This window comes from Enoplosus armatus, chromosome 18 (assembly GCF_043641665.1).
Source record: "Enoplosus armatus isolate fEnoArm2 chromosome 18, fEnoArm2.hap1, whole genome shotgun sequence".
Lineage (NCBI taxonomy): Eukaryota > Metazoa > Chordata > Actinopteri > Centrarchiformes > Enoplosidae > Enoplosus > Enoplosus armatus.
The window spans coordinates 15,840,927-15,853,956 of NC_092197.1; the positions used below are offsets into that span (position 1 = coordinate 15,840,927).

The 13,030-nt window shown below is 40.9% G+C and overlaps 1 protein-coding gene across 1 annotated transcript in view; it reads right to left on the reverse strand.

Annotated features, from left to right (window-relative positions):
- Positions 1-643: 643 nt before the first annotated feature.
- LOC139301661 (leucine-rich repeat transmembrane neuronal protein 4) overlaps positions 644-13,030 on the reverse strand; it is a 163,343-nt gene continuing 150,956 nt past the window's right edge. The window contains exon 3 of the mRNA XM_070925103.1: positions 644-967. Within this exon, the coding sequence (XP_070781204.1) occupies positions 644-967 (324 nt within the window). The remainder of the gene's footprint in view (positions 968-13,030) is intronic.

Genomic DNA, 13,030 nt, shown 5'->3' on the forward strand with positions numbered 1-13,030 from the left:
AAAGCAAAAGAAAGAGAAATTATGGAGTTACTTATCTTGAGAAAATGACTCATCTTCATGAAATAATGATCTGGATTTCCTTTTGTTGTCAACTATTGATGAGTTATTTTAATAATAATCACAGTAAGAAGCCCCTTTCTCTTCACATGACGTCCAGCTTCATCTTTTTTATTTTTTATGTTACTGCTCTCATTTGTTGCAATGGAGAACTCGTGTTTATTGCACTTTCCCTTTCACTCCTGACTCAAGCGCAAGTGGACTGCCGTTATGCTTGTGAACAGGTGCCCCCATGATGTTGTCATGGGATATGGCAAAGACCAGATTTGGAAACAAAGTAATACTTTTTGTCATGTGCTGGATTACCTCCCATGATTCAGTAGCAAGGAGTTTTCTATGAGGTGCCTTGGAAAAATAAATCAAAATGATCTGCAAGGATGTCTCCCCCTCTACTGTATATTAGTGAGACTGTGTGTTTCAGATGCCAGATCCCTCCAGGCAGAATTTGAAAATGTCGTCCTCTAGTTCACATACCCATGTTCTGAAAACAAGGCCCCACTGAATAGCCAGCTCGCCTGCCCCTTCATTTCAAAGTCACGGTGAATAAGAGGCCCTTGCCCCACTTCTAACAACTGGGCTCGGCTTGCTAGCGTCCAAATTTGAGTGTGCCGGTGCGCTCGGCGGGAGGAAAAGGACCGCCGCTGGGACCTTCAGTCGGTGGTCTGAGGGGTGGTGGGGGAGAGCGAGGCCCTGGCACAGGGGCACCTATGCTGGCAGCAGTAGGCACGGCAGGCAGCGCCACTGTCTGTATGGTGCCCCTATCACACGGCCCCAGGTCCTCCAGGCCCTCCAGGCCCTGTGGGGGTCCCTCATAGCCCATGTTGAGCCGCAGGGGTTGATGGGCCTGGCAGTAGTCTACGATAGGCTGTTCATAGCGGTAGAAGGTCAGGGCACCCAACTGGTGGGGGACCTGTTCAGATGGACAGAGAGGGAAGGAGAAGAGGGAACAAAAGCGAGAGAAAAAAACATTAGACATACAAATTCTCAGAAAACTGTCTCCTTCAGATAATAAGATCAATAATATTCAGTAAAAATGTCCACTTCTTAAACTGGTGATAGATGACTGAAATGATCACGCCATTCACTAAAAAAAGGTTTTTTGCTTTTCACCCCAGTACAATGCAGGTGAGACAAATTTAACTTGTGGTTCTCAAAGCATTGCGTTGTAGACACACTGTATTTGAAAAGCTAAATTGCAACTTGTCTTTCCAGAAGCAATGTCCTTAAATAATCTAGAAATACAAAAGAAATGGTACCATTTCTTTGGTAGAGTGTAGTTCCAGTAGCTGTTGTGTTTTTTGTGATCTTTGTGAGCTGACCTTTTAAAATAAACAATGATTAATTACTAGGTTAAAAAAAAGCCACACATAACAAGCCCTAGATTTACTGCTACAGCTACAACAGCCACAGCTGTTTTCTTTTCAAATGAATATTACATACTTCAAAATTATGTTTGATTTTTCCAATGCAGTTTATTTGTTACACAACATTTTATTGTGCCTGTATGACTCCAAGCCTGCAGCACAGTGAGTTTGGCAGCTCACTGCTGGCCCTCTGCTCACATGGTCACCACCTGAGCCTCCAGCTCCCCAAAACCCATTTTGCTGCAAAGACAACTGCGACCAACTGCTTTTTACAGATGTGAGAGACATTTCATGTAGTCAGAGTACTCTTCCTGCCCATGACTTGTACTGCACTGCTCACCGTGACTGTCAGAAGAATAAGGAGATGTGCATTTGCATGTTTAGGTAGGTATGCACGTATGAATGGCACAAGAACCACGCCGCATATGACAAAACCACAGATGCTTTTGTATTCAACCTTTGGTACAAGAGCTGGAGCAAATAGGCCTGTGATCTCTCTCCAGTGCCATGTCACTTGAGTCACAGCCAGGAGCACTCGTCACATCTGGCTACGTGTCTGGTCTTGTGCTCCCTCCCCAAACCTCCAAACAGTGCCAAACAAACAGATGAGACTCTCGTGACACTCTGTCTCCCTTACTTTAAATCACACACTTATTCGCCTCAAAAAAAAGGAGGCCAATTAAGAGATTTCTAACAGGCCGTGAAAACAGCAGGGTAAGATGGCAGCTGACCTGGATTAAACACAGCAGCCTGGCAGAGCGACAGATCATCAGATCTGCACACACAGGCGACAAGAAACACACAACAACAGCAGGCGCTACAGATATGACACCGACATGGAAGACATGAATAATACAACCCCTGACTCTTGAGGAGGCGTTGGAAGCAGAGCAAGTGTCACAACTGCACCGTCTTTCATGCACATCCTTGACATTTTATTTTTAACCTTAACCAGTGATGGTAACCAGATCTTGAGAACAAGATCTTAGCTGGTGCTTGACAAAAATGTTATTTACAAGAGAGATCCACTTTTTTTTTTTTTTTTTACAAAAAGACACATTTTCTACTTATTCCTGATGGTATCTAGCCATGTAGAGAGTTTTAGTTTTAAATGCCAAGATTTTGAGGCATCTATCTCTAAGGTTTGTGCTGTCACTCCAATATAATTAAGGTTAACTGAACTTTTTTATTATCATTATTTGTGCTTCTCCAAAGCATTTTAATTGACACTTAAAAGCTCAAAAGCAACACATCCTACCAGAAACAATGGTCATGGTCAGGTTAACCTTAACAGTTTTTATTGAAGAAATAGTCCCTAAGAAAATGGTAGACCTGTCATGCCAAAATGTTGAAACCACATAAATAAAAACTAGCTGCATGTTTAGCTACCACAGGCGAGAAAATTTGTAATTTGATGAACTGACCCTTTTAAGTGGAAATGGAAGGGAAGGGAAACAGGTGCAAACAGGAAAAAATATGATACTCAGAGAAGCAAAGCGGGAGTAGACAAGTCAACAAAGTGGAGAAATCATATTTGAGGGAACATAAGAGAATTTAGGACAGGATTCTCTTAAAAAGAGGACAGACTGTGTCAATGAAATGCAGATATATGCTGGCTGGGAAGGGGGAATAGTGTGTGTTTGTGAGTGTGTGTGTGTGTGTGAGCAAGCACAGATTTCAAAGTCAAATGGAGACAGTCAGGGCTAACACAGCTTGGTAGTTCAGGAATTATCCTGAACCACGGGGCTAAAGATAAAGCCACTCTGAAAGCATTAACACCAGTTCTGTTTTAGATAAAAAATAGTGTTATTTGTAGCCTCGAGCTTTACTGTAACACGCTTCCATGATGCAGTGCTGCATTAAAATTCAACCACTGCACAGAGTTGTAGTCATGTTTTCATGTAAACCAGCTGCTGAGAGCATGTTTGCATGATCTAGTGTTAAAATAGGTAGCAGGACTTTTCAGAAAATCACCCCTCACTCCTCCAAGCCAGACTTTTTTTTCAGCTCCATTTACGCACCTCAGGAACCACCACCTTCCTTCTTTCCATACCTCCTGCCTCCTCAAATGGACTCCATTAAGTGAGGCTGACTCATTACATTATAGGCACTCAGTGGATTACTCCCCTCATTCCCCTTTCACTCAAAACCCCTTCACCAACCCTGATGCTAACGCCACCACACCCCACCACCACCACCACCCGCCTCCACCACCTCATCTTCCCGTCACACGCCCCAGTCCACCTCCGCTCTGCTCACAGCTTCCTGCCCAGGTCCAATGAATTAATTAACCGATATTAAGTCCTAACCGTTTCAGTGGATTCTATCAAATTGTCAGGGCATGAATCTGGCCTCGTGCAGAGTGTGTGTGAGTGTGTGTCTTCTATCTGTGCATGTCTGTGCATGTATTTGGCAGAAGAAGGGAGAAGGGACAGAAAACGCTACAGATACAGCAAGATAAGTGTTTTTGTACCAGTTTGACATTCCGCCTATAATTTTTAACAGTCAGTGCAGCTCTGAAAAAAACATGCAATGTTGAAAGATGCATAAATACCAAGACAGCCTGACTTGGCTCGTTGGATAAAATCATTGACCCAAAATGCCCTTTATGTCGGATTCCGTGAACAAAAGATGCTATTGATATTCACTGGCCATCCATGTAGATGCAAGGTACAGCTAGCTCATTAGGAATGCTATCAGCCTCTCTTTGTGCCTCTTAGCATTAGGAAATTATTAATTCCTCACACTGAATAGTCTGTTGACAGTGAAGACAGCCAAATATGTAAATGGTTAACATCTGGTCAGACTAACAAAAATACAAAATAGACACTTCAATTTATTTTCCAAATGTTCTCAAAAATACGTGGTTTGGGTGGGAATTAATGATGTTAAGTTGGGGCTTATCCAACAGGACAAACACTCTCTGCTCTGCTCTTTTTTTCTCAAAGTGAAAACATCACAGAGCCAATTGTCTTTTTTTTTCAGTATGTGATGTGTCCATTAGTAATCACTTAGATACCAATCTAAGCTCTTTTGACCCTTTTATCCACCAATGCGATCGTCTTCCTCTCTGCAAGCTTAGTGCATAGAATATGAAAACGAGGCACATCTAAACTGTGTTATTCACGTTTCTGGTCTTTGCTTCCAAAGTTTTAACAAATTAAATTTAGGCTAACTTGCATGCAGCAGGTGCATTTGAGGCGAGACATTTGTTGAAATTGAGTGTCATGCAAAGCTGCAAAGCATCTCACCAGAACTACCATTTCATATCATTCTTATTTCAACTTTTTACAGTGGATAACCTGACACATCACTGCATACATTTAGGTTATTCCATGGACAGCTGTCATTGCGAGTGTGCATTAAAAGGTCAAAGTTGAGACTGATCGAATCCTATATTGTATATGGAGCTTCAACCTGTCGGAAGACATCTGCATGAAGAAAAACAATTCTCTCCACTGCCAATGCTGCACCACTGGATGGGTTTTTCTCCCTCTTTGGATCTCGGCCACAGGTACCTGCATGTGCTTTAACCGACAATGACTGGCATCCTGCCTCTTCCTGGAACTTTATCACCATATGCCTGGACACACTAGGGGTGACAAAGGCTTTGAAACAACCTGCCTAAAGACACTGAGGCAACCGGGCCAGTCTTTTTTTTTAAATGGCTTTTATCTTTTGATTTTATGGTTGTCATTTTTGCATGTTTGAATATCAGCTGTGCGACATTTTGTTGTAAATGAAATTTTAATAGGTGCTGTTCTAAAAAAGTTATTATACAGAATCTATTGTTAGCATATCTTTCTGTTTTATGACACCTCTGTGTGTACCATTGTGCACAAACATTTAGTCCTGCCTGATAACCAGAGACTGTAAAAACCTGATCAGAGAATTGCAAAAACATTTTCCTTCCTCCATCTGTGGATAATTAGTTTCTACATTACTTCCTCACAACAGCTCTAATTCGGGAGAGGAGTCCCTTAAAAAAAAGACCCAAATCCCATAAATTCATTTTTACAGTATTCCAGTGCCCCTCAGAAGTTGTGTTTCGTTTTGCATTCACGCTTTTATGAGCAGCTAAGGAGGCAGTAACTGTGCCACAGGCAGACAATGCTAATGCCACCCTGGGCTGTAGGAGCATTACGGTTCAAAAGTCTGCCGCTCTCCCAGCCAAACACTTTGATCCTCTCAAGTCACCGTATTGTGGCACACAGAAGCATAACAAAGTGGAGAGGAGGTGCAACGGACTCCCACTAAAATGTTGCTTAGGCTGTTACTTCTCTTATATTCTCATTAATGTTGCATTTTTATGTCTGTGAACCCATGAATTATGTTGGGAATCTTTTTTTTTTGTGGATATCACACAGTATTCCCAAAAATAGAACAGATATTCTTTCTTTTTTCATACATAAATAGTATTGTTGTCATTGACTGCTATTCTTCTGTAACACTGTTTTCAACATGTATATGTTTGTCTACATTGCGCTATTAACTATAAAACAATTTGTAGGATTACTATTCATTTATGGGAATCACTGAAACGAACCATGACCGAGTTACTGGAAATAACTGTTTAATTACTCTTTTCTTTGTCTAGTTCGTATCCCTCTAGTCCTCTTTGTAGAAGTCTAGAGATATATTACCATAATTCATTTTGGTCCATCTATATTTAAAGCAGGCTGTGATGCATATTTGATGTAAAGGTCCAGTGTTTATGCTGCTGAAACTCTTTCAGTATAACCATGTCCCACAGTGCTGTGTTGTTGTACAAAGTACTTAGTGCAACTGAGAATACGTCTCAGCTTCCAGAGAGCTCTGTGTTTTGTGTTTTTCATACTTTTGCCACTCACTACAACATCATTTCCTGGGCCATTATTATCTGGTCTCCACTTTTACTCGCATATTGCTTAATGAAAGAAAGTAAAAGTTGTCTTTATAGAAAGTAATCCCAATTCGCAATACATTTCCCATATAATAACTGTAAATTGAATGTGTGATCACAAGGTAATGGTACAGATTGTTAATATTGAAAAATGGAATAATGAATCAGTACAGCTACCATGTTTTTACTACTCTTAATTCATCACTTTGGTTCCAATTAAATTTTAAGCTAAATTAGTTGGAACAACTTCCTGTTCTAGCAGTAGTAGTAGTGGTGATGGTAGTAGTAATAGTACTAGTAGTAGTACAATAGTAGTACTGGTAGTGGTGGTACTAGTAATTGTGGTGGTTGTAGTAGTGGTAATAGTAGTAGGGGTGGATGTGGTAGCGGTAGTAGTACTGGTAGTGGTGGTACTAGTAATTGTGGTGGTTGTAGTAGTGGTAGTAGTAGGGGTGGATATGGTAGTTGTAGTAGTAGAGAGTAAGTAAGTAAGTCATTTTGCAAATAGGACATAATCAAGAATATAGCAAATGAACAAGTCATTTAAACATATTGAGTGCAAAACAGAATGAATGAAGACAGTGAAAAGGGCCATGTACATACAGACATCTCTCGCTCATCAATGGTTTGTTATGTTTTGAACCATGTGAACGTGTGATTTTTATGAATTGAAACAACTAAACAAAAATGATGTGTCCTCTAAAAGCTCTGACTGTGTGTGCATGCATGCGCAGAAACCACGTGTGTGTGTGTGCATTTTTGCATCCCCGAGTGGGTGAGTGTTGCCTTTCAAATGTATGCTGCTCTAGCATGTGCGGGTAGACGGCGCAGATGTTGCTAGGCGGGCATCAATGACACGGAGCCCACCAGTCAGGTTTTCAGCAGAGCAGTGTGCATGGACGTGTCTGAGAGGGTGTGAAGCTAAACACCATCAGTTTGCTTTCAGACAGCACATCCCAAGAGGAAGACTTCCCAGCTGCATGTGTAAGAGTGTGTAATAGACTTATGTGTGTAGTAGCAGTACACACCTGTGTGTTAACATCTGGGATAATTAACATAATCGAAGGCTGCATGAAAGAATGTTGGGGCTAGGAATTCAGCATTTCCTCACAACAGCATTTTCTTTTATGGCAAAGCGAAATAAGCAAAAAACCATTTTCTCCCACTTTTTCATGGTAAATGTCAAATGTAAGTATCACAATCCATTTTCTTTCTCTTCCTGTAAAAAAAAAAAAAAGATTCATCTTTGTTGACATTTTGATGATTCATCCTGCACTTAATTTGAATCTATATCCATTTTAAATGTGATTTTTGACAACAAGCTAATGCGTCCTATCATATAAAACCACCTTAGACATTGTTAGATTGTGAGCAGAGTGACCTGATTGGTTGGAAGTGTCTGTTTGGAGGTAAACTGGCAAAAAAACATTTACATTTCCAAAAGGGCTGCAGTTGCGACCACCACATTTTATTTTACCCAGAATTATGTCACATTACAGAAGCTTAAGATGCTCCAGCGGCTGCTTTACTGTGTCTTTAAGACCAGCATCCATTGACTGGGATGACAGAGGCCTCCCAGGACTGTACTAGTCGTAGAGTCATAAAGGGTCAGTTAACTTCAGAGGCAGAATGTACAACCTTGACATTCCCTCGTAGTGCTGTGTGTGAAAATGAGCCCACATGTCCGCATTTTAAACTAATTGATTCTCTAAACAAGCCGTTAGCCTCCCACTAATTCCTTAATGACTGGAGGTCCCTTTATGTGCAGTGACTCTTGATTACAGGTCTGTGGCACAACACACACACACACGGCTAGATAGACACACTAACTAATACATCCATTCAAAAAGCTGGTTTAAAGGGAGTAAAAGTGAGAAAGAGAAAACTGGGGAAAGACAGACAAGGAGAGAGCAGGATCGAGGCCCCCTTCACGCACCGATGGGTGCCCACCATCGGCTCATCACAACCTCCTCCCACTCTACGGTACATACAGTAAAGGAGCTTCTGCAGACCACAGCAAATGGGCCGTGAAATGTTACTCAATGCTCAACACGTTTCTCAGCCTGGTATGCTTTCACACACACACACACACATCCGGCACAACACACAATTACCACAACTAATGAAGGCGGGGGCAGAGAATCTGTGAAACAATGGAAATGAGACAGAAAGCTTGCAGTGTACAGTATGTGCTCACTGTTGCTGCAGTTGGTTTCAGAGTCTCACGTTGTTTCTCCTCTGTCAGTACAGATTAGGGCTGCAACTAATGATTATTATCGTTGGTATTTATTTCATTCGTTTACTAAAGTTTTTAAAAATGGCAATTTACTTGTTTTGTCTGACAGACAGTTCAAAGCCCAAAGGTATTCCATTTACAATAATATCGAACAGCATAAAAACTGCACATTCTCACATTTGAAATCAGGAAATATTCGGCATTCCTCGCCAAATGGTGACTAATTGATCATCATAATTGTAAATACATTCTCTGTTGACTGATTAATGACTAAATGAGTACTCGACGAATCGTTTTAGCCAAGGGGCATCAATTCCGTCAAGGAATTTATAGAGTTTCCAATTATTTTTGTTTAAAATCTCTCTAAACATTGTCCTCTTTCTGTGCAGCTGCTATAATCCAGATGATAGTTGGAAAAAAAAAATACAATCATCTGAGTCACCTTGAATGATTACTGTGTTCACAGCAATCAGCTTAATGAGCAGCAGCGAGTGACTCATGGCTTTTGAGGCCCTGGGTTTTACCTCTCAGGCTACATTCAGGCTGCTCTGGGTGTCAATACCTGCAGACGACGAAAAAGCAATTTTCCTTCTCTTCATTTTTTAAATGAAATGAAAGTTAGTTAATATTCTCTTAAGAGGGCATTATAATGAAACACCAATCAAAGATAAGGCAGTAAAGCAGAGAGCTCTTTGTAATGATGACGAAGATACAACATTATCTATCATAAAGTATCAGGTCTTTATCAGAAGTAATCACGATTTAAGTAGGATTAAAACTATTCTTTTATGTATTAGTTGCCATCCCCCAAGTAATACAGCACACTTACTCTTTAATCCAAATTCAATCCGAACACATAACCCATCACTGATATTAAATCTGGGTGGTTTAATGTAACTCAACCCTATAGCAGGCACCTTGTGCAGCTAAAACCATCTGTGTCCTTTAATTTCATATTATCTATATATATGCAAACGATCAAAGGCAGGGCACGCGCTGATGTTATTCCAAGGCTTAACAAACAAACTTCAATTGCACCCAGCTTCACTTATACAGTAAATCACCTGCACCCATTGCTGAGGTCCCAAACGCATATTAAGATGGCAGAATGACGGGTTGTGTCAAAGGGGAACAATTTGCAGTTTCATTTCTGCCATCCCATATCGAATTCAAAAGTTCCCAAATCTCTTGGCTGGCGATGCCTTGCATTATGTGCTGCTTCCAGTCGTGGCGGAACTGGCAGTGTGTCTGAGTAATGAGCATGACCCAACATAAACGCTGTGTGGCCAACTTGGCTCTACACAGGGAGCGTCAGTCGCACTTTAATCAGGGATATTGGGGAGGAGTGTGCCTGGGAAGGCAGGCCGAGGCTTTTAAAGACCTGACTAATAAGACATGTCAAAGGGAACTGGGCAGCAGCCAGAACTGATATGCAGACCGTCTCCCTATCTGCTTCCCATCCTGACTCACCACGCACCACCTCAACAGCATTCGTACACAGATGGCCTTTTAACAAAGCTAGATATTCACTGATGCAAACAAACAACGCAAAGCATCTCTGAGCAGCATGTGGCCTTCATGGTTAATCACTTTCTCCCTTTCTCTCTTGGCTCCCCTCAGATTTTATACCCTTGTTTTAAAAGTTGAGATAAGGTCAGGAACACAGGTTTTTTTTCCCTTAACTTTTTTTTAAATAGTTCACCACGGCTTCAGCTCTTCAAATCAACACGTTCTGTTTCCTAATGAAATGTGTGAAATGCCAGTTTGTTTTAATTATTGCTTGGCAAAATGCTATGTCTCACTCACTCCTAGGTCTCTGTACGATTTCACGACTGAGAAGGCATACGGGGAGAGGCATTGCATGTACACCTCTGACTGTTCTGTTATTTAATACATATAGTTATACTCATAATGGCATTCAGTTGTACACTTATTTGAACAAATGATTGCTGATGCTATGCAGTGATGTAATGATTGTCAGGCTTCTGATCAGACCATCAGATCCAGTGGCTACTACTGAGTGAACATGTGAAGGGATATGATTTATTGTAATGATAATTCATATGCGGCTGCGAGAGGAGTTTATGTCTGTCAGTAAAAAATATATATACTGACAGTTCACTGGGTAGTATGAATTACATATCCTGGCTGGCACAGTAACAGGTTATTGTCACCTTTTCAAGTAGAAGAGCTGGTACTCTTTTTACATTTGTTTCATAGCAACTAGTAAAAGTTTACATTTGGTATGTTTCACAGACATGCATGAACATTATTTTTCAGGCCAGAATCACAGCCACTAATTTAAATTAAAGCGATAACAACAACTTATTTGGCAGTAATTATGATAGATTGCGGAGTGTTGAATTAATGAGGAGGCGTATGTTTTCATCTGAAAAGGTAATTAGCCATAGGGCTTAAGTAATCGCAGGAAAATCCAGGTCGCTACAGGCAATCCCTGGGGGGACAGTTTTGCATACACTCATGGCGCGGCAAATCCCTCAAGAGAGAACCTTTTCACTGAGAAACCTTGACCAGACAATTCCTTTGAGGCGAGAACAGCTCCATTCTGAATTTCAATAAGAAGCCGCGCAAATGGAATCAAACTGCAGTCGGACTTACTTTGTAGTGTGGTTATCTTATAGTTTGTGGCTGTACATTGTGATTGTCATTCTGTATTCCTAGCACCTTGAAGTGTTTCTACCTCTAAGTTCTTGGTTATATATTGAAATTATGTCTCTCTACAGTGTAACTCTGCAACTGCTACTTCTGCCCACTCTCTACACGTGAGACCTGCTGGAAGAGGGATCCCTACTGGGTTGCTATTTTTGACGTTTCTTTAGTCTCCTTATCTGAACTGAGGGTTTAAGGACAAATGATGTCAGATGCACAAGATTGTAAAGCCCATGAGGACAAACTGGGGCCAGTTTCACCAAATGATTTTAGACCAGTCTTTAGTGTTAGGCCAGTCTTAATTTTTCCCTTACGTTAGTCTAATGCAAGTTAGGCAGTTGGAGTTTTTAAAGAAACTAACCTGAGCCTGACTGACGAGTTGGCAGAAGTACTGAACACTGCCATATCAAGAAGCCCCAGCACCTCAGCCCTACTACAGGTCTGCATATGCTAATGGAAGTTATTTTGTATTGTCACTCTCTTTGCTGAATTTTCACAGTACAATGTCCTAATGTAACTGTTGAATTCTTCCAGAAGGCAAACATTTTCTGCTTGAAAAAAAGTCTTAGTATACCCAGAATTCATATGAAATTAGTCCTAGAGATAATCAATAAATAGGGAGCTTTGGGCAAAGGATGAATTCAAATGTCTGTCTGAAGTCTGACTATTAGTTTGATCTAAGTCATAGTCAAAGTCTATCTTTGTGAAACCGGCCTTGACTTGTGGGCCTGTTGCACTGTGACACATTACAGGCTGTTATAAATGAAGGAAAAACCAAGCCTTTGGCAAAGATGTCAGACTGATGGTTTAATGAGAGCAAAAACCAATACATTTCCTATGTGAGTTTACTGTGTTCCTCCACTCAGAATGCACACCAAAAACACAGCGAAACATGTCGCCGCAAACAGAGACAAGCACACACTGAATGGCAGGACGGATGGCACCATAGTAAACCGTGTGAGATGCCTGTTTAGCAAATGGTAATTAAAACCGCCTGAATCCTCAAATCCCTGATAAATATTTCATCAGGTGGCTCTTGGTGATTGCTATTGTAATGGAGCAACAATATTCAAATTGCCTTTAGTGAAATTATTGCAGAACCCCTATCGGCAACCCCCCCTCACGATCCTCCCACCTACTCTTCCTCACACACACAGATGGCACTATCCATGAACACAAACCTGCATACACATGCATGGACTGCACAGAAACATTCCCATACACAAAGATACAGAGAATAATGGCACTTTTCATGTCTACACAAACACTTGTACACATTCAAAGACTCGACTGCCCCCCGTTACAAAAGCAAATAATTACACTTGTGCTATTTTCAGCATCTTTTCGCAACATTTTAATTTCAGTGAGTGAAAATTCAATGGAACCAAGCAACAATCATTGTGTAATATTGTTTTGACAGAAACAGAAACAAAATGTTAATGCAAATAAATGCAGAAATATACTGTATATGTTTTAGGACTGAAGTAACACTCACTTTACTTTGGAAATTCACACCAAGAAAATCCGCACATCATTCATTCATTTCCTTTTGCCCGATGCATGCTGGGACAAGCACCTACTCCTCCATGACTAGATAATAAGAGTAAGCGGGTATGAAAAATGAATGGATGGATGTCTGTCACACCAATGTGCAATATGAATGTGTCGGTGGAAATAAAAAAATAACTCTGCTCTGTTGTTGTCAGTGAATGAAAGCTCGACTGTTGAAAACTCAGTTTGGGGGATGGCCCTCTTAGATCCGCATCACTTTTTAATATTACAGTTACCCTCTCAGTTCTTAACCATAAAATGACTCTTGTA